Here is a 27,115-nt window from a genome sequence, read left to right as displayed (position 1 = left end):
AACTCTTGGGTTTAAGTGATTCTCTTGCCTCAGCCTCCCAAGCAGCTGGGACTACAGGTGCCTGCCACAATGCCCAGCTATTTTATTTTGCTGTTGTTGCAGTTCTTGGCCTGGGCCAGGTTCGAACCTGCCAGTCTCCATGTATGTGGCCGATGCCCTACCCACTGAGCTACGGCAGTGCTATTTTTGAACAATATTTTAACTGGGTATAGAATCCTAAGTTAGCGGTTTTGTTTTCTTTAAAAACTTCAAAGATTTTGCTCCACTATTTTCTGGCTTGCACTGTTTCCACTGCTGTTTTTCTTATCTTTGTTCCTCTATGTGTAATGCATCTTTTTTCCCTGTTTGCGTTTGAGATTTGCTCTTTGTCACATCTGATATCGAGCAATTTGATTATAATGCGTTTAGTGTTGGCTTTTTTACCTTTTTCTTGTGCCTAAACTTCAGTGAGCTTCTGGAATCTGTGGTTTCATGATATTTATCACATCTGGAAATGTTTTAGCCATTATTTCAAGTATTTTTTGTTACTTCCTTCTGAAACTCCAATTCTATCTATATTGAGCTATCTGAAGTTGTCCCACAGCTCACCTCACTGACCTGCATTTTTCTTTGTCTTTTTGTTCCCTATTTTATTGTGGATAGTTTCCATTGCTTTATGTTCAGCAATATTTTCTTTCCTAATGTCTATTTTGATCTTTATTCTATTCATATCTCATCACAGACATATGTTCCATTTATAGAAGTCAAATTCGAATCTCTTTTTATATTTCTTTGTGTCTTCTTAATCTGATCATGCCTCCTTCTGCCTTCTTGAACATACGGTGTACATTTATATTAGTTATTTTAATGTGCTTATTTACTGAGTAATTTGTTTTTAACTTTTTTTTTTTTCAGTTTGTGGCCAGGTCTGGGCTTGAACCCGCCACCCCCAGTATATGGGGCCGGTGCCCTACTCCTTGAGCTACAGGCGCCGCCATTAACTGACTGATTTTTCACTTCATTATGGGGCTCATCTTTGCATGTCTGTCAATTTTTTATTTCAGTGCCAGATATTGTGAACTTTATATTGCTGAAAAATTTTCATTTTAGTCCTCTAAGCACTTTTGAGCTTTAGTCTGTGGCACACTTATTTGGAAATAGCTTGGTTCCTTGAAGTCTTGGTTTTATGTTTTCTTAGACTATATCACAACAGCTTTTTATTTAGCACTACTTTGTCTCCACTGCTGAGACAATACATTTCTGTGTACTCACCTCAGTATTCCATGTATTCAAAGCTTTTTCCACTAAAGATATCTGGAATGTGAACCTGAGGGATTTTTCTGCCTATTTCCAGTGGTCTTGCCCTCAGCCTTTGCTAGTTTCCATATCTACATGTACCAATCAGCACTCAGTTTTAAGCTTGTGAGGAGCCCCCTGAAAATCTCCAGCGCTTTCCCTCTGTGTACCTTCCACTCTTTGGCATTCTGTCCTGCAAATTCTAATTGCTTTCATCTCGCAGAATTCCTAACTCTGTGTCCTTGACTGAGAGTGGTCATTGGGTTCTGTTTAAAAAAAGTCACTAGGTCTAGCCCACATTTAAGAAGACAAGATTATACAAGAATAGGAAACAGAGGTCGGTGGGTACCATCTTAGAGACTATCCACCACGGATGCTTCATTCTGATACAACATCTGAGAATGTTTGTGCAGTAATTCCAAACTGTTTATCAAATATTTCTGTCTTTTTGTCTTCCAGGAACTACAATTATATTAAGATCACTTGGAGTCCATATGACTAGTTTTGCCCAGTGAGTTATGAATAATAATTAATTGCCTGTGCAAGACCTTCTTTAGCACACAAACAGAAATCTATACAGGGTGGCCATAAAGTTCGTGTACAATTTGCCACCCTGTATGTGTGCTCTGTGTGTGTGTGTGTGTGTGTGTGTGTGTGTGTTTAACTCCAAATGAATTAAAGACACAAATGTAGAGGCTGAACCTGGAAAACTACTAGATAAAACAGGGAAAAAGTCCACAACCTTTGTCTGGACTATAATTTTTTTTTGAGACATATTAGAGATTTTTTTTTTTATTAAATGATAGCTGTGTACATTAATGCAATCATGGGGTACAGTGTGGTGTTTTCATATACAATTTGAAATATTTTCATCAAACTAGTTAACATAGCCTGTATGTCATTTTCCTAGTTATTGTGTTAAGACATTTATATTCTACTTTCAGAAAGATTCACTTGTACCCTTGTAAGATAAACCACAGAGGTGATCCCTCCGAGCACCCTTCCTCCACCCATCCACCTCCCTCCTCTCCCCTCCCCCACCCCCTCCCCATATTCTTAGGCTATAATTAGGTTATAGCTTTCATATGAAAGCTATAAATTAGTTTCATAATAGGGCTGTGTACATTGGATACTTTTTCTTCCATTCTTGTGATACTTTGCTAAGGAGAACATTTTCTAGTTCCATCCATGTAAACATGAAGGAGGTAAAGTCTCCATCTTTCTTTATGGCTGCGTAGTATTCCATGGTGTACATATACCACAGTTTATTGATCCATTCGTGGATCAATGGGCACTTGGGCTTCTTCTGTGACCTGGCAATTATGAATTGGGCTGCAATAAACATTCTGATACAAATATCTTTGTTGTAATGTGATTTTTGACTATAATTTCTTAGATATGACTCCAAAATCATAGGCAATAAAGGCCAAAGTTGACAAATGGATTATATCAAACTAAAAAGATCTTACTTAGCAAAGGAGACAATAGAGCAAAGAGACCTACCACAAATTGGGAAAAAATATTTATAAACCATACATCCAGTAAGGGGCCAATAGTCAAAACATACAAGGAATTCAAACAACTTGATGAGAAACCAAATAACCAAATTAAAAATGGGAAAGGATCTTTTTAAGAATAAACATTTCTCAAAAAAAAAATGCAAATAGCCAACAAACATATTAAAACACCCCAACATCACTAACCATTAGGGAGAAATGCAAATTAAAACCATAATGTATATTAGCTCACCCCTGTTAGAATGCCTATTATCAAAAAGATCAAAGATGACGAGCATTGGCAAAGACAGGAGAAAAGGAAAACTCTGTACATTGTTCATGGAAATTATTATAGCCATGACAAAAAACAATATGGAGATTCCTGAAACCACTGAGAACAATCATCATATGATCTAGCAATTTCACTTCTGGATATACATCCGGGGCAGGGAACAAGGGCAAGGGGGAGGTAGAGAGCAGGAGATATTTAACAGATACAGTTTCAGTTAGACCAGAGGAATAAGTTTTAAAGATCTCTTGCACAGCATGATAACTACAGTTAATAAAAATTTATTGTGGCTCGGTGCCTGTAGCACAGCAGTTACAGCGCCAGCCACATACACCAAGGGAGTCAGGTTCAAACCCAGCCTGGGCCAGCTAAACAATAATGACAACTGTAACAAGAAAATAGCCAGGTGTTGTGGTGGGCACCTGTAGTCCCAGCTGCTTGGGAGGCTGAGGCAAAAGAATCATTTAAGCCCAAGAGTTTGAGGTTGCTGTGAGCTGTGACATCACAGCACTCTACCAAGGGTGACATAGTGAGACTCTGTCTCTAATAATAATAATAATAATTTATTGTATATTTCAAAATTGCTTTTTAAAAGTAGACTTTAAATGTTCACACCACAAGTAAATATTAAGTATGTAAGATGATGGATATGTTATTCAGCTTGATTTAATGATTCCACAATGTCAATATATAAAAACAATCAGTTGCAGAAATAATATATAATTATTATTTATTAATCTAAAATTAAAATAAATCAAAAATGGACAAAATAATGGTAGATTGTCACATGGGATGCCAGAATGGGTAAAGTATTAGGCATAGCCCCCAAACACTCCACAATGGACATTTATCACGTGCAAAATAAAACTTTTTTGTTTTACACCACTGATATTTTGAGTTTGGTTGTTACCACAGAATAACAAAAGTCTATCCTGACTTAAACAGACGTAGGCTCAGACTTAGGTTCTGCCATAACAAAAACCTAAAACATGTTGCTACCTGAGTGATCAAAAAAAACCTAAAACATGTTGCTACCTGAGTGATCAAGCAGCAGTTGACAAGGAAATTGTCATTGGAAGCTCAAAGAACAGTTGTCTATATTATCCAGTGACAAATGTACTGCCAAAATCTTTGGAAAACTGTGGGATAATCTAAAGAGCAAATTATTTACCTACGAAATTTAAATGCTAGAAGTTGGAAAATAATACTGATAACATGTTGGTTGCGGTTGACTCTGTCAAGTTACATGAGAAAGAGATGAGCTCAGCAACGGCAGTATGCAAGCAAGAATAAAAATGGTCAGGTGCCCATGATTTTGAATTATAATTAAATGACAACTTTGAAAGCTAGAGAAGTATAATCTTTGGATGCATCTTAAGGATGCATTCCCTGGCTCACCCATACTCAGTGTTAGGGTACCAGCCACATGCACGAGCGCTGGTGGGTTTGAACCCAGCCAGGACCCGCTAAACAACAAGAACAAAAAAAACAGCTGGGCAATGTGGTGAGCAACTGTAGTCCTAGCTACTGGGAGGCTAAGGCAAGAGATCGCTTAAGCCCAAAAGTTTGAGATTGCTGTGACCTATGATGCCATAGCATTCTACTGAGAGTGACATAGTGAGACTCTGTCTCAAAAAAGAAGAATGCATTCCCCTCAGAACTTTGTAGCATTTTTCCCCAATGTTTTCCAGTACTGAATAAACTATAGATGAGTATAAAATAATCGAATTGTTTTCTCTCCACTTCATTCCTCTCTTTGTGTTTCTTGACCATGTACCTGCAGAATTCTTTCTTTATCCTGAAAACTGAATAATCTAACCAGGATATATCCCTTGATGTTGACAGTTCGATAGAAATTTTCCCACAGAACATAATGTACCCTTTAATAGATTTTTCTTCATTATTTTCTATATTATTAAGTACATTTGCTCTTTTTCTATTTCATAGGCATGTATTAATCTTAAGTCATCTTTATCCACATATATCATATTTTAAGAATTTTAATATCTCGCTAGTCATCTTTATCCACATATATCATATTTTAAGAATTTTAATATCTGTGTCCTTTGCCTCAGTATGCTCTGTGATTATCTCAAGACTTTGCTCTACATCTTAATTCGATTTTCATCTCGCTAGTCAGCTTCTTCATAGGTTAGGAGCTATTTTCATCTGGCTGCTTAGCTTCTTAGGTTAGGTTTCAGTACTTTATCAATAGTTTCCATCTTTCCTTCTTCAGCTTTTATAAAAATTATTATTAGTCCTTTAAGGTGGGTGTTTTTGTCTCCACTAATTTCCTTAGCTCTTTTACCTTCATTTATTCATCAAATATTTATTGACTACCTACTGAATACCAGGCAAGGTTCTAGGTACTAGAGAGATAGTAGTGTACATACAGGCAACACTCAGTCCCCATACAGCTTAACTATCAATATACATATTACTTTATCATCTAGCCTTCAAGTTCCTAGTTTATTGCATTCATATTCTTCTTAAATTTTTCTATGGCACAAAGCATTATGAATACTTTTCTTTTCTCTAGCTCTCTCTATGCTTAGGTTAGGTTTCAGTACTTTATCCATAGTTTCCATCTTCCCTTTCACAATAGTCTGCATGACTCTCAATGATTTTTTTTCTTTTTCATTTTTAAGCATGTGAAATTCTGTCCAATCTATTTGCTCTGTGTGTTAGTCTGCTAATGTGACAATACAACTCTACCCCCAAATATCAAATATTTTGCCTTAAGCTAAAAACATTTGTCTTGCTTTTATGACTCTAAACAGTTTTCTGCTATTAAGCTGATCTCCACCTGACCCTGGGTTTGCCTACAATGATGTTTTGGAGTGGCTGGTATATAAGGTTCTACCTTACTTGACTCTTAAGCAGAATTATCTCTGTATTCTGATTCTCTCCACACTAAAGCTATTATTGAGACACACTGGGCTTTCTATTATTATTATTATTATTACTTTAGAGACATGGTCTTGCTCTGAAACCCAAGCTGAAGTGCAATGATGCAATTGTGATACACTGCAGCCTTGAACTCTTGGGCTCAAACAATCCTCCCACCTCAGCCTTCACCTGCCACCACGCTGAGCTATTTTTATTTTGTATGGATGTGGTCTTGCTATGTTGCCCAGGTCAATCTCCAACTCCCAACCTCAAGCAATCATCCTCCCTCAGCTTCCCAAAGTGCTGACATCACAGGCATGAACCACTGTGCCCAGGCATGACTTTCTTAATTTAACTACTTTCCTATGCAGGGCTTCTAGGGAACAATGACTGGGACAGCATGAGAGAGCAGAGGCCAGAATACCAGCTGATCTGGCACCATAGTTCACTGATACAGACCTACTCACGTCACTACCAACAAACTAGACCAACATTTGCAAAGTTCCAGACTTTGGGACTTTAGCATCAAGACCTAAAGTACTGGGCAGCGCCTGTGGCTCAAAAGGGTAGGGTGCCGGTCCCATATGCCAGAGGTGGCGGGTTCAAACCCAGCCTCAGCCAAAAAAAAAACAAAACTGCAAAAAAAGACCTAAAGAACTAACTGCACCTCTATCACTGACCCCACACTCACCAATAAGCAGTTAAGAGTAAATCCATTAACTGCAAAAAATATCTTGATTTAAAGCTGCCTATTCATCACATACTAAGATGAAAAACATACAAATGTAAATGTGGGACGTTTCAGCAATACAACTAATTGCAACTTCAAACTTATCAGCTATCAGAGCAATGTACTAACAACCATAATTTGTCTTGGTGGGGGAATAAGTTCTTCTAATCAGCCTAATTACAGTTTTATTACTGCACATTAATAGCACATGCTGTATAATTTAACTTTTTATTAAATAAATAAGACTTCTTGGGTTTTTAATTCCTCAGAATTTTGTGGAAAATAATAATTTCATTTTCAAAGTGCTTGTAGTGCCAGGTGCAGTGGCTCACACCTGTAACCTTAACACTCTAGGAGGCCAAGGTGGGTGGATCCTGAGCTCAGGGGTTGAAGACCAGCCTGAGCAAGAAGAGTGAGACCCTGTCTCTACAAAAATACAAAACAACTAGCTGAGACAAGAGGATCACTTGAGCCTAGGAGTTTGAGGTTGCTGTGAGCTATGATGCCAAGCCATTCTGCCCAGGTGACAGTGAGACTCTGTCTCAAAAAAAAGGGGAGGAGGCTTGTATTCTTAATTAAAATCTGATAAAATTTGATTATTAAGAGTTACAGTATTTTTAAAGTTTGGCAATATTAAAGAGTTGGCAATTTTCAATAATGCCTGATTTTTTAATCTTTTCCTCTATCTCATCTAAACATTATGTATGCATCAAATGCCTAGCTTTAATACTATTTCTTCTATCAGACGTCTATTTACTTATCTACATTCTCATTCACTGAATGCTACTTCTCCTATAGTCTGCACCACACAATATTTTAAGTCACAGTTCTTTCAGTATTTCGGGTGTGTGTGTCTTCAGTTACACAACAAGCTTCTTGGAGCTGAATCTAATGTCATAATTTCTTTTGAATCCTCCAGAAGGCCTAAAGTTAAGGTTGGGAGTGTACCACATTCAACTAATGCTGCTTGGGTCTCTAAACTTAATTTTGCTGTTTTTGCCGAAGTGTGTAACCACCTCGTTTCGGTTGTGCCCCGAGATGTCTATCTGCCTGGGGTTTCTTTGTGCTCATTGACACTGTTCCTTTTCTATTAGAACAAAGGGCTTGCTGGATAGATAAGCGAACTCACCAGCATCCCGTATTATATGAATAAACGGAATTTGACCCGCCGCCCAGGGCGTTGGGACTGTGCTCAGAAACTAGACCTGATAGCCCACGAACAGTCTAGAGATAGATATTTTAAAATACCACTTTAAAACCTAGTTACCCGCCAGTTACCCCGGCCTCCGGAGCTGCCGATGCTCACAGATGTTGGTTGACAAGGCAGCGAGGATCTGCGGTAAGATAGCCCAGTCGTTATGGTAACGGTGAGACGCAAGCGCACTTGCGCAGCCTTCTGATGAAAAACCTCAACCCGGACCTAGAGAAGTGCTTCGCGACGGCAGCGATTTGCGGCGGCAGCGTGACTTACGGCCGCCCCCTGTGGAGCGCCGTTGAGCGCTGGCTGGGAAGGCCGGCGCTGGGTGGTAGGGGCGCTTTGCTGGAGGCGTTCCAGCATGACCCAGTCGGTGGTTGTGCAGGGTGAGTTGCACGGGGTGGATGGGGACCCGCTTGCCACGGACTCCAGTGGCCATGTTTCCTTACTAATGTCCATTCCCTGCCCTTCCTCTCCTCTGGTCGCAGTTGGGCAGTGCGGAAACCAGATAGGCTGCTGTTTCTGGGACCTGGCGCTGAGGGAGCATGCCGCTGTCAACCAGGTACCGCCTTCGCCTGGCACCGGAGTCTTCCACCAAATAAGTAGAAAACACTCTTGAGCATTTCTTTTATCTGACCAATATAAGTTGTGTGGAGTCTTTTCAGAACATACTAGTTTTTAAACATACGTTGCTGTCAGACACACACTAAACTACAGAACCCTGCCAGAGACCTCTTGGCCTTAACATGTCTCCTAATTATCCGGGTCTTGTCGTTATTAGGATTCGTGTGAGAAGTGGTGAGGGAGTGTGTATTTGTAAAATAGATAACAGGTGTGGTTATTGCGGTCCTTAATTCAACCAATCAGCTTTTAAAATGGTCACTAAGAATCTGGAAAGCAGAGGCACCTGTTCACAATCCAATGGGGACTCCCATTTTCAGCACCATCTGCTGAACTTAATCTATACATCTCATGGCATTTACTTCTCTGAGGAGATTGAAGGAGTTGATGTAAGCATTTTTGTGATATTTGCTTTTTCTTGATTAGCCACATACTAGCCACTGTAGGATTATTAAAATTGGAAGGACTTGATTGGGGAAGAGGCAAACTTAAATGTTTTTTTTTTTTTTCTTTTTAGAAAGGAATTTATGATGAGGCAATAAGCAGCTTTTTTAGAAATGTGGATACCAGGTAAGAAGGGACTAAAGTCTGTCACAGCATGGTGATCCTTTTCATTTCAACAGATTGGGGAAGAACTGTTTAAATTGCAGTAAAAATAGTCAATAGCTGTGAAGTAGTCAGGCTTTTTTGTTTTTCTCATATTTATGTAAACACATTTGTTCTTATCATTAATATTGTCATGTCTTGCTACAGTCATTTTATAAGATGTCCCTATAGTGTAACTTTTTTTTGAAAGCTGAAAATTTTCCCAAAGTGTATCTTGTTAATGAAGCTAATAATGGCTAACTTTTGAAAGAAAAATAGTGTATATTGTTTACATTTCTCTGATACAATCTGTGATCAGTAATATTTGCTGTAGGTACAGAATGTGTTTAAATGGGAGTGGGACACAATTACAAGAAGGATTTTACCTAAAAACCACCATTCAGTATATGCTAATGCTTTGTACCCTCAATGAATCCCAAACAACAACAACAAAATGTGTTTAAAAAGGAGAAAAACAGTTGTCAAATTGTTTTTGTTTATTTAATAAAGGGTATATGTACGTACTATATATCTTTTACCTGAAAGAGTAATTTAAGTTGACACTAAAGCTTTTAATGTTAAATTAGTACGTTGATACTTTTTTTTAAGTATTTGATAAAACTGTGGTGGCCTTGAACTGAAAAATATATACTTAATATCAGGCTTTTTTTTTTTTTTTTAGAGACAGAGTCTCACTTTATTGCCCTTTGTAGAGTGCTGTGGTGTCGCAGGTCACAGCAACCTCCAACTCCTGGGCTTAGGCGATTCTCTTGCCTCAGCCTCCCGAGTAACTGGGACTGCAGATGTCTGCCAGAATGCCCAGCTATTTTTTTGTTGCAGTTTGGTTGGGGCCAGGTTCGAACCGACCACCCTTGGTACATGGGGCCAGTGCCCCTTAAGGTCAGGCTTTAATCTAATTCGATAGAAATTCCAGTTCTAGTTTGACTTAGTTGGCTGAGTGTTTCAGCTTTTTCTTCTGGGGATGCTAATTAGTGTCCACTTCCTTGGTAAATTACAGAGTCTGGTGTCTAAGCTTGCAAACTCAGAAATGTTGGCACCTTGAGAATGGGTCTGATGCTGTCCAGTACAGTTATATTAACCAAAGACCAGATTCCCATTTTCTGTCATACACATGTTATCCTTTGTAGGAAATCTACTTGTAAAGCTACATAGTAATCAGAAGGTTGCTTGGTGACCATGGAATCAGACCAAGGGAAGTTAGGTTTATTACCTTAATGACTGGTGTTATTTATCTTTATTATCTGAAAATAACTGTCATATACACTAGATTCCCTCTTAATTTTGGCCCAGAAGGGCAGCGCCTGTGGCTCAGAGGAGTAGGGTGCCGGCCCCATATGCCGGAGGTGGTGGGTTCAAACCTCAGCCCTGGCAAAAAAAAAAAAAAAAAAATTTGGCCCAGAATACCTTTATCTATAAATACTATTAGGAGGCTCAAATTTGCCTTGGTAATACTTCCATTCGGGTTCTTCTCTTGCTAAATTCCTACACCCACCTCTTCCTTTCTTAATAGCCAACCTTTTCATTGAGTGTTACATAGTTGAGACTTAGCCTAGGAGCTTTTCTTTCTTAATAAAGTGACTTAACTACACATCTACTCTGTGTTTTATACTTTAATCTGAGAGCATTCTTGTTTTCTTGATAAGTTGGGGGACCTAGTGTGGCATGTCTTCCTTCTGCATACTATAAACACATGCACCTGTTCCGCAGTTGCTGCGAAAAGTCTGTTTCAAAAATGAGACCACCGTCTTCGTATACACTTTATCAAACTAGTATACATTTTTAATAGCATGATAGATATTTACATATAGCAGTAGTTTGCAGTCATTTTCTGTAAAAGACCAGATAATACATACTTAGGTTTGGTAAACCATAAGGTCTATTTCACAGCCACTTGACTCTACCCTTGTGGCATGAATACAGACATAGATAGTATACAAATGAATGGATATCTCTGTATTTGAGTAAAAATTTTTTTAGGATAACAGATGACTAGATGGATTTGACTGGTTTACCAACCCCTGATCTATCATACATGTATCGTCTGTGTCCAGCTAGGATTTCCTTCATATATTAATTGTCTTTCTGAGAACTGTCTTTATTAATGAAGATACTGTGTTTGGTTATTGATTTTAGTACTTTAGTAATGTGAAATTCTAGGAGTGCCCTTATATGCTCAGTGGTATATAATTGGTATTTCAGTTGATGTGTATTTGGCTGCAACAGGAAACCTCATTAATGGTGGCATAAGCAATAAAGGTATCCATTTATCTTATAGACTAAGAAATTTCCAAATCAAATTTCTAGATTTGGAGAAATGCCTCAAAGACATAGTTACTATGGTATCTTGCCACATATAATATGCTCCCTTGTATAATGTGTACCCATAATTTTGGCCCAAACTTTCAGGAATACACCCCTAGAGATAGTAGCCAGCTCTCAGCCAGGAGAGATACATCTGAGATGGCTAACACTCCCCTGGTAAATGTGTAGATCTTGATGCCTTTCTCCAACCACCTGCTCTGTGAAAGCTGCCTCTCCTGTCTCTCCTGGAAGCCCTTCCCTCCTCGCCTTAGCGGCTGCAGCTGAGCTGACCACACACCTATCTGGCTGGAAACTTCTGATGCTGCTTGGCACATGGGCAGCCAGGAGGGTCCTTGGGGCCTGTGCAGGGCTCCCAGTCCCCTTTGCATGGCCAGGCCTTGGCCCTCGGCCCTTGCTCTACATGGCTGCGACACACCTCATCACCCTGCTACTACCTCCTCCCCTGATTGCAGTGCTCAGTGGAAATTGCTCTCACCCATTCCTACCAGATCCTCCCAGACTAGAACCCTGGAATCCCAAAATCTCATGCACCTGGCAGGCCCAGTGCAGTGGCCTCAGGAGGCCTCCTGGGCTTCCCACTCCTGAGCCATACTACCCATGTATAATATGCATCCTTACTTTTCCCTCAAAAGTTTGGGCAAAAAAAAGTTTGATTATCCACATCAAAATATATGTTGTTCTGTTATCCCATAGTGTGTAGGCTTTTTGTTCTCATGTTTATTACTTCATGATTATAAAGTAACAGTCTCTACTCCAGGAATCACACCCACATTCATATTGAAACAGGAAAAAGGAAGACAGTTGGCACCGACTACATCTGGTCCTTTTATCAGAAAAGCTCTCCAGAATACTTCACCTTTATCTCATTGGCTAGAACTGGTTTACTTGGCCAGCCTAACTGTAAAGAAAGACATGAAATAAGTACTGAGTAACAGGAGATACGCAAAAAAGAAGGAATTTAGAAGTAGCTGTTCTGTGTGCCTTACCTGGCCCACAAGCATTCTTATTATATAAATGGAAGTTAACTTAGGTCTTATGATCTTGTCTCATTTTTTGTCTTTCAGAGTGGCTGGTGATGGTGGCAGTATTTCCAGGGGAAAAATATGTTCTTTAAAAGCACGAGTAAGATATATATGCTTAGATTCTTATGTGCATGTGTTTTTAAAATAATTATACTCTGTAACTATCATGACAATAAAATTTTAATTTCTCAAATTCAAAACAATTTAATATAAATATAACTACCAGACATGTGTCCACCTAAAACATTGGGGGAAATTTTCATATTTAAGGTAAAAACACTGTATATTTAACATTTTAATTAATAAAAATATTTTCAAGGGAAATAGATGTCTAGGTAAATGGTAACAAAAGGAGCCATCTTAACTCTAAGGATCTAAATACATACTAATACATTATAATTTTTCATTTAAAGGTAATGGAAGATTTATTTACATCAGGGTTGCTACCAATACAAAGCATAGATCTAGCCACATTATAGTGATTAAATTATATATTCTCCTTAACAAAATACTTTAAGCCAGTAGCTCAGATTTAGAGTCTTATCTCATTCCAGCATTTCTCTTTTGTGATTGTTTCTCTACAGCAACTATGTTTTTAGAATATTTGTCAATAATGTTTGACTATAACAAGAAAAGTAGTACGAATCCTGTGGAAGAAACTGAGGTGCTAAGGATCAGACCTGATACAGTGGCTAAAAAACTGGAAAGCCAGTAGTATTGTGGCACTTGGGAAGTATCTCCTTATGTCTGTGATCTCTGATGTCCTTGGAAAACAAAATTCAGGGCCGAGAGAATGTGCTTGTAAGCTATTAGAATACCTGATTAACACAGTATACTCTATAACATAGAGCTAGTATCCCAATCCAAAAATCTTAAGAGAAAGAGCCTTTGACATTTCCTAGACTTACCCCAATTTGAGCTCTTTCCTACCACCACCTTAGTGAGCAGAGTGGGAGATAGAGGAAATAACTATTAAGAAATTATAGGGTGGCGCCTGTAGCTCCAAGGAGTAGGGTGCTGGAAGTGGTGGGTTCAAACCCAGCCCTGGCCAAAAAAGAAAAAAAAATTATAGCGTTTGAGTTTTTGTCCAAGGAGGTACTTTTCCCTTTTCTTCTTAGGAACTCTGGATTCTTTAAGAAGAATCCAGTCTTTACAAGATAACTTGATGTTTGAGTCCCTCCACTGTGTTCAGTTTCTTAGGTTAATAGGCAAATATTCAGAATTTTGTAAATCCTATATTACAATTAGGGAAAAGCCAGAAGGCTGTCATCAGGTGGCTCTGTGGAAGGAAATACAGGGTGTCCATGAAGTTCATGTGCAGTTTAAATTTGACACCTTTTTTAATTGCACACAAACTTTATGGACACCCTGTATAAGTGTCAAATCCTCATGCAGTTGTGGCCTTGCATGCCTAAGTGAGGAACCCACAATACTCTCCCAAAGTTCACCTGGTTTCCAAAGAAAAAACCAAGGGCCTGATGTGACTGAGGAAAGACTAGAAGAGTTATGTATTATATAAGGGTTTTAATGCAAAGTGACTAGGACAGTGAGTGAGGTTTCTGTCAAAATCACCTTAGGAGGTAGCTAAATGTCCCTTGTATTCTGCATATTGCTTATCTGGCCTTACCAGATAGTAAGTTAATTGAGGGGATGATTTACATACATTTAATCTTCCACAAGGCATTTCAATAAATCTGTTTTGGAATAGGGTCAGTGTAAGCTAACTTGTTTCTTTCATAATCTTACACAATTTGTAGTGCTACAGTGTGCCCACACAGTGAACTCCATCTTTAGTTAGTTACGTAATAAAGTCAGCATTTAAGGTAAAAATCACATATAGTCAGATGTATCATTGAAAATTCCTGAAATTGCCAATATACAACCTTATACAGTCCTGTGTATGCAAAGTATATACATAATAATATGTATTATGTAACTATGTATAAAGGAGCACACTTGTAAAGCAGTTTTATAGTATTTGTAATATACTGCTATATTTTACTTCTATATCTTAATAGTAAGTAGCATAGTTAATTACACATATAATTTTATTCACAGAATTTAAATTCCAGAATTACAACTCCATTGTAGTCAGTACTCTATTAGTTATAAATAATGAAACTTGACCATCATTCTGTGACTAGGCTAGCTGATTTTGAATCTCAGCTCTTCCACTTAACTAGCTGGGTAACCATAGCCAAGTTTTTTAACTTCTCTACGTCTCAGTTTCCTCATGTGTAAAATAGTACCTGTGTGTAGCATTGTAAGGATTAAATAGTTGGTTACACACAAAGCATCTAGAACAGCGGTGTATAGTAACTGCTTAATGTTACATAGCAGCAAAACTAAAACCCATAAACCAAGCACTTCCTCTGTGACGCTTAATCGAAGAGTTAACAAATCATATTATAAGGTACTTGAATGTTATTTCAGAATTTTTTTCAGCTTTGTTTTTTTACTTAACTCCATTTTACTTTTTCACTGTTCTTTCTCACTGCAGAATATATGGAAAGTAAAGTACAAAGAAGTGGGAGGCAGGAGCATATTGTCCTGCTGCCGAGGGATAGCAATCCTAACGCTACTTACATTCTGCCGAGGGATAGCAACCCTAACGCTACTTACATTCTGCTGTATTTCATTCATCTTTTTTCTTGTTTTTTCTTTCCATAATTAATTTCATGTTTGATACTCTTATTTTCTTCTTAGTAGAGTAGATTTTCTCTAATGTCAGTAAAGTTTGTGATAGTGAATTACTAGGGAAAAGGGGCCGTGTTGTCATTTTTGACATGTGTCCAGTGCCTCTGCTTTGCATGTCATAGAAGTTTGCTCATTTGAATTGGATAGTTTGGGCTTTGATTCATGAAGAACAGCGTGGTGGTTCCTAGTGAGCAAACACGTTAATGCACTCTACATTTACGGACAATCTTTTCTGGTTAAGGTAACCTTCTGAGACTTTGTTAGAAATTCAGTTGTGGAGTTTGATTCCTTTTCTTCCCCTACGTGGCATTTTGGAGTAGGATAAAAGTTTAGACTCTATCTTTTAATTGGATTCCACCTTTCAAGCAGGGGGAAATTAGAAGTTGTTTTTAATTCTTACAATAGAACCTATGTAAATATTTTTATTAAGTTTAAACTATACAAAGAACAATGTAACTTTTAGCTCAAAAACTTTTTTACAGAGTGAATAAAGGAAAATATAGTAATTAAGTTTTACTTCTTTTTCTCAGGCTGTCTTGATTGATATGGAAGAAGGGGTAGTGAATGAAATCCTGCAAGGACCATTGAGAGATGTATTTGATAGCAAGCAGCTCATCACTGATATTTCTGGCTCAGGAAATAACTGGTGAGAATATGCTCCATGTAAAAATTGTCTGAAAAAAATGAGTAGTCTACATTCTAATAGGTCCTGCTGATATGAAAGCAGGATATAATTTACCTTACAAAGCTAGGGCTTTCAGGCCATCTTTAATAAATGATGGTGTCTCACAATACATAGAAGCCACCTATATTTACTCTTACTCTTACTAGTTTTTTTTTTTTTTTAAGAAAAAGATAAATTGGGTGGTGCCTGTGACTCAGTGAGTAGGGCAGAGCCCCAATATACTGAGGGTGGTGGGTTCAAACCTGGTCCCGGCCAAACTGCAACAAGAAAAGGATAAATCATGAAAAATGAATTTGTGGAATTTCTCTTTGTAAATTGATTTCTGCATAATACTAAATAGTAGCAAAAGTTTTAAATACCATTAGAAACTATTCTCTTACCTATATTATTTGACTCTTTCAAGTTCTCCAATTGGTCAGATACAATAAAATTAACACAGAGATGCAAGCCACACCAGTGTCCTAGTATTCAAACTGAGTTTGGGGCTTTTGGAAGTACATAGTGGTTTCTTTTGTTTAATGGGGGGGGGAAAACTCCAACAAGGATTATTTAAGAATTCACATTGAAACTGTTTTTGCTGCTGTTAAAAAATTTAGTAGCTCCTTGTTATTCAAAAGATTCATGTTCATCATTTTAACTATTGTATTTGCCGCCAGTCCCTCAAGCACATAATGTGGAGTGATTTATAATTTTTCCAAAGTGTGAATTTGAATCTTTTGTTCTGGGAGACTCACTTGGAGAGAACCAGTCACTTCATAAGGGAGCCCACCTAACTGGCTTTTCTCTAATTGTATAACTTAGTAACTTTTGAATTACACCAGAGTACATGTCATAGGAAAATCATTTTCATTCAGTTTAGTGATACTGGCAAATTTGAGCAACCAAAAAAACTAGCAGAGCCTCATGAATATCAGTCTCCCACTATGTGCCATTTAATCTAATAACATTTAACCTTTGTTTTTCTCTTTTTAAACCAGAGTAGGTTAGTATAATTTTTTTTGAATTTTCATGTTTTTCTAGTTAACCACATTTTGCTCTTTTTAAATTTGTAAAATCCACTAAAGTTGAGAGTTTACTTTAAATAGAGACAATAAAAAAAAAAATATGTAACTGAAATCTTATTTCATTATAATTTTACCTTAAGAGAGAGGTTGAGAAGTTAAATTTAGAAATCTATAATGAGCTATCTTACCAGGATATTTGAGGATTATAAATATAGAATATTAAATGTGCTATCTAGTATCTTCAGGATATTATAATATGAAACAAGAATAGATTTTACCTGTTGCAATAAAAATACTTTTTCACATTTTTCTATAAGCTTTTTATAGAGAGAAAGAATATCAGATGAGAAATAATAAAATCAAAAAATAATAAATGCAAAGTCTCTTTTAATGTCTATTTTTATTTCCAGGGCTGTGGGTCACAAAGTTTTTGGCCGTCTTTACCAAGAACAGATTTTAGAGAAACTGAGAAAGTCAGCAGAACACTGTGATTGCTTGCAGTGTTTCTTTGTAATACACTCCATGGGAGGAGGTAAAGTTTATTCACTCATTTGTGCATAACAGTGGTAAAGTATAAGTGGGAATTCACTTTGCAAAAATAAGTTTTGTTTTTAACCTATGCTTGATGAAGATAGAACTATTCATTGTGTATGTTTTTGAATGTATATACATAAGTTTTTTATCTTAAAATTTTTATGAAATTATGTCACTGTAACTAATTTTTCTTAATTTAAGACATCTTGAGAGTGAGTTATGTTGGAAATTTTAGAACATTTTTAGCTACATTTTAAGATGTATGAGCTTTTGAGGAATGCTTGCTTTCTCTTGAGAGTTTGTTTGTCCAATACTATTTCCTAACTAGAGCTAAGCATTTCTCGCATGCTCGTATGTGTGCTTACCGAAGGGTGTCAGTAGCCTTTCTTTAACCACCTTCAAACTTTTCTTAACTCCAGTAAGTGAAAAAAACTCTTTCTCTCATTTTCTTTAAATCATTTCTTGCCTGAGCTCACAAGTTCGAGACCAACCTGAGCAAGAGCAAGACCCTGTCTTTAAAACCAGCCAGGTGGTATAGCAGGCACCTGTCATCCCAGCCACTTGGGAGTCTGAGGCAAGAGGATCACTCAAACCCAAAAGTTTGAGGTTGCTGTGAGCTATGATGCTCTAGTACTCTAGGGAGAGCCAAAAGTGAGACTGTCTCAAAGAAAAAAAAATTATATAATATATATGTATACAGTATATATATATGTATATATACTGTACCAAAGCTGTCAAGTTAAGCTTTTTAAATTGCTTAATATCAAGTGTAGACTGAATACTGTCTTGGTTGAATTTTTCCCTATTCAATCAGTTCTTATAGCATCATAGAGCTATAACTTAAACATGAAAGGAGTGAAATGTACAAAGCCCTCCCAAATTCATTATCAGAGCCAGAAATGGAATTCAGAACTTTAGGCCCCACTGCCCACATTGCCTGCATTTTCTTAACTGAAATTAGATTTGGTAATACATATTCACAGAAATAAGTTGGAAATTATTTCTACAAATAAAACATAAAATTCCAAGTTCATCACAATTATATTCTGAGCCATTTTTGCCTTTTTTTTTTTTAATTTTAATTTTTAGGCACAGGATCTGGCCTTGGCACATTTCTTCTAAAAGTGCTTGAAGATGAATTCCCAGAAGTATACAGATTTGTAACTTCAGTTTATCCTTCCAGTGAGGATGATGTCATAACCTCACCTTACAATAGCATCTTGGCAATGAAGGAACTTAATGAGCATGCAGACTGTGTGTTGCCCATTGACAATCAAGTAAGAAATGACACAGACAGATTTTATGTTAGAGCAGCTCAGTGGCTGGGGTACTTGCCAAAATTATTGAAAAAGTAAAGTTTTAACAAGATAAAGTTTATTAACGACTTACACAGCAACTCGGGCTCACTTCTATTGACTGCAAACTCTGTGGAAAGCCCAGTTTGGGGATTTTAGGCAACCTTGAGGTGTATCAGCTGCTTCTTGGAAGTCTCCCAAAGTCTTAATTAACTCTGTTCTCAAAACACCCCCTCTGCAGGCAGCACCTGTGGCTCAGTAGGTAGGGTGCTGGTCCCATATACTGAGAATGGCCAGTTCAGGCCTGGCCCTGGCCAAACTGCAACAACAACAACAAAAAAATAGCCAGACGTTGTGGCAGGTGCCTGTAGTCCCAGCTACTCGGGAGGCTGAGGCAAGAAGTTGGCCTAAGCCCAGGAGTTGGAGGTTGCTGTGAGCTGTGATGCAGCAGCACTCTATCAAGGGTGATAAAGTGAGACTCTGTCTCTTAAAAAAAACAAAACACCACCACCACCCCACCCCACCCCACCCCTCGCAAAATCTTAATGCACTCTATTCCCAAAATAGCCCAGGTCAGCTGACCCAAACCAATCCAAAGTAGCCTAACCATATCTGTCATCCGCCCTGCTCAGGTAGCTAACTACCTGTCATTTGATATATATATATTCAATCCTGTGTTGTGCTTTTGTGTTTCAATGAAACATTGTCTTCACTGTTGAGCTTTCTTATCTAAGGGAAAAAATAAGTTTAAATTGTTTTTCTTTCTCTTTCTTTCCTAGTAAAATATCATCTGTGTCCACTCTCCTTAATAGCTTCTCTCCCAATATTTTTTCCTTAAAAGTCTTTATTTGACATCATTAGCAAAATTGACCTGGTGGTGAATTCTAGAAAGTTGGATACAACTGTGAAGCCAAAGAGTCTGGTTACTTCAAGTGTTGGGGCTTTAAAAAAACAACATAAGAAGCCCTTTGATGCAATGAACAACATCGTGGCAAATTTGCTACTCAACCTAACAAGGTAATTCTATCTGGTAGTCAAATTACTGTCCTTTTAACGATGTTTTGAATTTTTGTAGCAGCATTTTTTAGTTATTCTAAGTTGTAAGAGCTTGTTTTGTTTGATATTCCATCTAGAGTGGTAAAGCAGAACTTTAATTTCTATGACTCCAAAGCAGCATTTCCCCAAGTACATTCCATGGTGTATCTGATACACCATGATGCCAAGGTGTCATATGATATAAAAGGTTTTGGGGTGACCTAACTTATATAACACTTGGTTGGATAAAATTAAATGTGTATTTTTGATGTAGAATGTCTTGCTCTTTCAAACCAGCTAATACATAGTTCCTGTTTAGCTGGTCCAAAAGATTTCCATGAGTTTGGTATCAGAGACTGCTTTAGCATTACAGATTATAGAGGAAACCTTTAAGGAATTCAGTAAAGTTTCCAGAATAATTATTGACCTGTATGTTTTTAACTCAAATATAAAGTCTGTTTTAAATGAGATATTTAATATGTGTAGTAACCAACTGTAATAGTATGTTGGTCACACTTTAGTTAATACAGAAGGAAGAATTACTGTAGATGTAACATGTTACATTTTAATTGTCTTCATAATACAGAAAACACATCTGCATTGAAAGTACAGTGTACAAAAGGATTTGAGAAACTGCCTGCTGAATAAATCAAGTTGCTTTTAAAGTATATAATGCTAAAATTAAATTTTTTTCATTGTTTTAATGTTAATTTTTTAGCTCTGCAAGATTTGAAGGGTCCCTTAATATGGACCTTAATGAAATCAGCATGAATTTAGTTCCTTTTCCTCAACTTCATTATCTTGTGTCAAGCCTGACACCTCTGTATACATTGGCAGATGTTAACATTCCTCCTCGAAGGTAAGATGTAAGTTTATTTCAGTTTTTTGAGAACTTGAATTACTTTAAAAAAAATTTTAAGGCTTGGCGCCTGTGGCTCAAGTGGCTAAGGCACCAGCCACATACACCTAAGGTGGCGGGTTTAAATCCAGCCCGGGCCCGCCAAAACAACAATGACGGCTGCAACCAAAAAATAGCCGGGCATTGTGGAGGGCACCTGTGGTCCCAGCTACTTGGGGGGCTGAGGCAGGAGACTTGCTTGAGCCTACGAGTTGGAGGTTGCTGTGATGCTACAGCACTCTACACAGGGGGACAGCTTGAGGCTCTGTCTCAAAAAAAAAAAAAAAATTTTTTTTAAGAGAAAAATGTTTGCAATAATGCCAGTTATTTCTCTGTGTCCTTTTATTTGTGAGAATTAATAAAATACAGTTGATGGTGATCATTTTTCCATTAGATGCACAGTTTTTTATTTAGAAGTAATTGTTTTAAAATGTCAGTATTAAACTACTTGAAATTTAATCTGATGATTAAACTTATAGCTTGTCAAAATTAATAAAGATTTAATATTTACTAAAAGAGATTAAATGTCTTGCATTCTGACAACTTAAGTTTGAATCTTCAATAACTATTAAGTGAGAGAACCTTGCCCAGATGACTTAAACTTTTCATCTTAGTTTTTCTCTTCTTTGAAAACTGAAAGAGTACCTACCTCGTATGCTTATTAAAGGTAGGTTATATGAGAGTGTGTTTTAAAGTTCTTATAGCTCAGCACCTTGGAAGACTTTCAGATGTAAATCTACATGGTAGCTATCATATATCATTTTTAGAAAACTTTGTTTTTTTAACTGTATGTCATTTTTGAGCATAAAGGTTACATCAGTTTGACAAAAAATGTGGTTTTGAAAAGTGCTCTTAGCATATAGAGTTAGAATGAGCTTGGAGAGTTCTCACTGCATTCACAGTTGCCTGAGGGAAAAGGTCCTAACAAACTCTATAAAGGTAGAGTAAGTGAAAACTAAATTAAAGATTCCTTTTTATAAAGCTTTGCAAGGTAACAATTCTATACTTTAGGAATGTCACAAGTGATACTGATATTGTTCCCTTTAAGCCAGTAGCAAATGACCACTTATGCCAACTAATAGGTAGGACTCCTAATCTGCGTAGGACATAACAAAGTAAGCAGAATGCAGTGTATGGACCATGGTGATCATTAAATGTCCACTGGTATCAGCCCAGCACATTAAAATGTGGTCAATTTCCTTTGTGAACACACAGAATGTCAATTAGTGCTTAGCTATTTATTGTACAATCATGACGATTTAGACTTCTTTGTATTTCAAATTCTTAAAAAATAAAGAGGTGAAATTTCTAATAAAGTTCACCATGATGAAAAAAATGTTCTGACTTGGTCCTTCAACCTGAATGTTTCAAAGTCTATTAAACATCTTGTAATCCTAGTTGGTACATTTTGATAAAAATAATGGCTGTCAACTTTTTGGGGGGCGGTGGTGAAGGCTTGTTTTTAAATTAAAATGTATTCGCAGGAACCTGGAGGGAACTTTAAAAATTTTATTCTCAAGGAATTTGTCACACTCAACAGCATCTGTCACAATGTTCCTACCGTCTTATAGGGTGGGGGTGCTCTTTGCTTCTGCCCTACTCGTAGATAATCTAAAGGCTGCCATCATTGCGTATGGACCCAGTCATTTATCCTTGTGTAGATATAAATTGGAGTTTTGTTTTTGTTTTTTGAGACACAGTCTTGCTCTGTTGCTCAGGCTAGAGTGCTATGGCCTCAGCCTAGCTCACAACAACCCTCAAACTCCTGGGCTCAAGAAGTCCTCCTGCCTCAGCCTACCAAGTAGCTGGGACTATAGACATGGCCACCATACTTTGCTAATTTTTTATTTTTAGTAGAGATGGGTCTTACTTTGCTCAGTCTGGTCTCAAATTCCTAATCTGAAGGGATCCTCCCACCTTGGCCTCCCAGAGTTCTAGCATTACAGTAGCCACTGTACCTGTCCAGTAAATTGTTTTAAAATGGTAATATTAAAAGCAAAAGGCATAGTTTTAAAATCCTCTTCAGTTTTTTTGTTTGTGTGTTTTAAGACAGAGTCTCACTTTGTCACCCTCAGTAGAGTGCCATGATGTCATATCTCACAGCAATCTCAAACTTCTGGGCTTAAGTGATCCTCTGTCCTCAGCCTCCCAAGTAGCTGGGACTACAGGCACCTGCCACAATGCCCAGCTAATTTTAGAGACAAGGTCTCACTCTTGCTCAGCAATCCACCTGCCTAGGCCTCCCAGAGTGCTAGGATTACAGGCATGAGCCACTGTGCCCAGCCTCCTCTTCAATTTCTTATCAGTACTTTCCAAACAAGTGAGGGTGGTTTTGGTTGTGGATTTTGTTAACAAAGTCCATTGCTGCCAAAAGAAAATAAATAATCACATATGAATAAAAGTATCCTAATATTATAAATAATTTATTACTAATTTTTATATTTTTATGAGACAAGAAAATAATTCAGGATGACTTTTCCTGCCTGCTTGTCATATAGTGGTTCTTTTTTTTTTGCAGTTTTTGAACCCACCAGCATATGGGGCCAGTGCCCTACTCCTTTGAGCCACAGGCATTGTGGCTTAAGTGGTTCTTAATCTTTTCTGGATTTCCATCACTGTTGAAATATCTATACTTTAACTCCATAAAATGTAAAAAATCACAAGCACACCAGAAGTTTGAACAAAATCAGAAGATTCATGAATCCCCCAAAACTCACCTGTCACTTAGGAAGTGCTCTCTCTTTTCTTCCGTAGCATCCTTTGATAGTTTCCTCCTAATTGTTCTTAACTAATTTATGATATATTTCACAGAGACAAAGCAATGACCCTAATATTACAGGTTTTTATTTAGTTTTGATAGTTTGGATACTAAAAGTAGATAAGCATACTGAATTACATAATAATGATAGCAGTTCCAGAAATCAGTATGACGTAGAGCTCACTAGTGCTGAGGTCAACATTTTGTACCTACCTGAAATGATCAGTCTACTGAAGAAGCTTTCCCCCCTCCCACAAAAAATAGGTATTTGTATAACTACTCCTATTTTATCATCAGGATGCTTTGAGTATATGATAGCTGGCTATTTAATAAACTGTATTTAGGGGCAGCTCCTGTGGCTCAAAAGGATAGGGCGCTGGCTCCATATGCCAGAGGTGATGGGTTCAAACCCAGCCCTGGCCAAAAACTGCAAAAAACTACAAAATAAAAAAAATTAAACTGTATTTAGAATATGTGATGTATTCTAATATTAGTACAATATTTGGTGTAAAGTTCATTTACCTGTTAGATAACTGTCTTTTCATTTTATAGTTATATGTAGAAGGAAGAAGTAATATTTTGTATAAACAATATTTCTTTCATTGTTCTAGATTGGATCAGATGTTTTCAGATGCCTTTAGTAAAGATTACCAGCTAATTCGGGCAGACCCCAAACATAATCTTTACCTCGCCTGTGCCCTCATGGTTAGAGGAAATGTACAGATTTCAGATCTTCGCAGAAATATTGAACGGTTTGGTTTATATTTTTCAAGATAATTTACATGTACTGCTTGAGACAGCGTAGCGTAGTAAGGACTGCTGCTTTTCAAATTCTAGCAATGCCACTTACTAAAGTGTGACCCTGAGCAAGCCAGATAGCCTCTTTGTTCCTAGTTTTCTTCAAGTGTTTACACTTGAAGTGTAAACATAATAGTAGTAATAATACAAAGGTATTATTTATGAGTTTTAAGTGATTTATGAAAGTATTCTAAAATTGTAGCTGATGTTGTTTTCAGTTACTACCAGGACCATTACTGCAGTGCTTTTACGTTTATTTTACAACTTAGCGATAGTCTTGTTTTTAGGAAAACTACTCTACTGAAATATGTACAAAGTAAAAAAAAATTATAATACTGGGCAGTGCTTGTGGCTCAGTGGGTAGGGTGCCAGCCCCATATACCAAGGGGGTGGGTTCGAACCCAGCTCCAGCCAAACTGCAGCAAAACAAATAGCTGGTGTTGTGGCGGGCGCCTGTAGTCCCAGCTACTCAGGAGTCTTAGGCTCCATCGCCTAAGCCCAGGAGTTGGAGGTTGCTGTGAGCTGTGACACCATGGCACTCTACCAAGGGCAATAAAGTAAGACTCTGTCTCTATGTTAAAAAAAAAAATTATAATACCTTCATTTCTTTTTACCCCTAATTTCTAATCTTAAGGAATGTGTTTCTAGCTTTAAGAATCACCATCACAGCCAGTTTAATGTCCCCCATCACACATCCCTTAGTTCACCATGTTACCGCTAATAGTAAAAAAGTTAACTTAGTTTATAAACAATGCAATTAGATTAATACCATCAGTAATATGCTTAGTTCTTTGTGGGTTTTTTTAATCTCAGATTGAAACCCTCTCTAAAGTTTGTCTCCTGGAATCAAGAAGGCTGGAAGACCAGCCTGTGTTCAGTACCTCCTGTGGGCCATTCTCACTCCTTATTGGCATTAGCGAATAACACCTGTGTGAAGCCTACCTTCATGGAACTGAAAGGGAGGTTCATGAGGCTCTATAAGAAAAAGGTAATTATCGTCCACCTTTGTAACTGCATGTGTGTATTTTGGCTATTTAAGAATTACACTGTTAGAACTATCACGTGATCTTGTTTCCTATATTTATTGTACTGATTGTAAGTGAAGAGAAGAAGCTTGCTCATACTGTTAGTGCTTCTACATGAGAAATTTCATGACTGTCTAAGATTGAGGCAAAATGGTCCATTTGACACAAGTTATCTTTTCTTTTATAAAGTTGAGTGAACTATAGTTTTAATAGTGCCTATTTACCTTATAGGATAATTGTATATATCAAAGTTCCTGCAGTGGTAAACATTATCCCGTTTTGTTGATTGATAGGCTCACCTGCATCACTATCTACAAGTTGAAGGGATGGAAGAAAGCTGTTTCACCGAAGCTGTGTCATCCCTGTCAGCTCTCATACAGGAATATAACCAACTGGAAGCCACAGAAAGCGTGCCTGTGCCGGATTTACCTCGGTTAAGCGTAGCTATGTAAAAAAGAAACCAAAAAACTTCTTCATAATTTCACATTGTTTTTTGTCACCCTTCTGTTTCAGCATTTTTGCAGTTCAAAATGTCTAGTTTGTTTCGTATCAGGAAGTTTTTATAAAATACTTTGTTGCTGATACCAGTGTACAAAATTAGTGAAGGCCTAGTACCTTTATGTCAAGCATTTGTCTTCTGAAAAGTGCCCTTTTGTAAAGTGAGAGAATAAAGTTCTCCAATATTTTGCATTATTTATAGCCTAATATTTAGGCATATATACACTAATAATCATGTTTGCAATAAAAACCTTACACAGATATATTTTTATATTTATTTATAATTTATATTTTGATATTCTGTTTAAATTATCTGATTTGCTTTAAAGTAGGTACTGGGAGTAGGAGAACACAATATCAATATTTCCATGTCATATCCACTGACTTTTCAAGGATAGGTTTTTATTACAGCTGTTAAAGATGTTTTGTTTCTTCTTTGGATAACAACTTACTTGCACTCAAGAGTCACAATTAAAACACTTCACATGTATTTATGTTAAATTATTTTTTAAATAATTGCTTTTCAAAACTATTTGTAATAATAAAAGTTCATCTTTATAAGCAGCGCTATTTATTATTTTGCATGTAACCATTTATACAAGTGAACAGAACATTAATCAGCTTGATACCATCTTCCAAATTTTACAATAAATGGCTATACTTGTCTAGTGAAATTGCTCCAATTATTGTAATCTTCGGTTTTAGTCTTAATATTTTAAATCATAATTTATATATAAGAAACCATAAGTTTCTTTCCTTTGCAAAGCAATAATACTGTTATTGGTTTTTATCTTGGAATTTTTTTAACTTTCTACAGTATTTAATTGGATCACAATTATTAATAGTCACCAGAGAAGTTCTGTTTTCTCTTTTCTAAAAGAAACCATAACTGATAATTAGGATAGGGTAATGAAAATTGTAGTATAATCTTCCATTCAAGAATTAATCCAGAATTATAGAAAAATTAATTGCCCTATAATGATTATCAACTGATGAGAGTCTAGGCCACATTCTCAAGTAGGGATCAAATTTTAAAAATTTCATATGCTTTTTTATACATCTTCAATAAAGCATTCCAAATTATTTTGTAAAATATTTACTTGTAGAGTGTATAATTTTTCATTATATAGGGTCGCCATTAAATTCGTGTGCAATTGCAAAAGTCCTGAATAATATGGACTGCTCAGATGGCACTACATGTGTGTACTCTGATCTGATTACTCAGATGGGACCAAATGTCTTGTACTCTGATTTCTAAAATATACTGTACTTTATATACTATATAACTACTATATACCCTATAGTATATTTTAGAAATCAGAGTTCCAGTTTTTCAAATTTTATATATATTTTTAGGAGAACCTTTTTTTAAAAGCTTCTAAAGCCTTAAATACACTGATGTGAGAATAGCTGGGCATTCTTACTGTTGTAAAACCAGTAAAG

The 27,115-nt window shown here is 36.9% G+C and overlaps 2 protein-coding genes across 2 annotated transcripts in view; one reads left to right on the top strand and one right to left on the bottom strand.

Annotated features, from left to right (window-relative positions):
• Positions 1 to 8,156, bottom strand: part of FAM229B (family with sequence similarity 229 member B) — a 16,469-nt gene extending 8,313 nt beyond the window's left edge. The window contains exon 1 of the mRNA XM_003781601.2: positions 7,947 to 8,156. The gene's annotated coding sequence lies outside the window, so the exon portion shown is untranslated. The remainder of the gene's footprint in view (positions 1 to 7,946) is intronic.
• A 37-nt stretch (positions 8,157 to 8,193) lies between these two features.
• TUBE1 (tubulin epsilon 1) lies at positions 8,194 to 25,935 on the top strand. The gene is made up of 12 exons (XM_003781600.2): positions 8,194 to 8,260; positions 8,363 to 8,436; positions 9,013 to 9,065; positions 12,488 to 12,545; positions 15,673 to 15,788; positions 17,242 to 17,363; positions 18,455 to 18,642; positions 19,502 to 19,677; positions 20,414 to 20,554; positions 23,963 to 24,103; positions 24,963 to 25,137; positions 25,468 to 25,935. The coding sequence occupies exons 1-12, from the start codon at positions 8,236 to 8,238 to the stop codon at positions 25,624 to 25,626; spliced, it is 1,428 nt and encodes a 475-aa protein (XP_003781648.1). The 5' UTR covers positions 8,194 to 8,235; the 3' UTR covers positions 25,627 to 25,935.
• Positions 25,936 to 27,115: the final 1,180 nt, after the last annotated feature.

This window comes from Otolemur garnettii, unplaced genomic scaffold (genome assembly GCF_000181295.1).
Source record: "Otolemur garnettii isolate 467f Iridium unplaced genomic scaffold, OtoGar3 scaffold00002, whole genome shotgun sequence".
In the NCBI taxonomy this organism is placed as follows: Eukaryota; Metazoa; Chordata; class Mammalia; order Primates; family Galagidae; genus Otolemur; species Otolemur garnettii.
The sequence above is the reverse complement of the archived record's forward strand: the minus strand, read 5'-3'. Positions and strand labels throughout refer to the sequence as shown.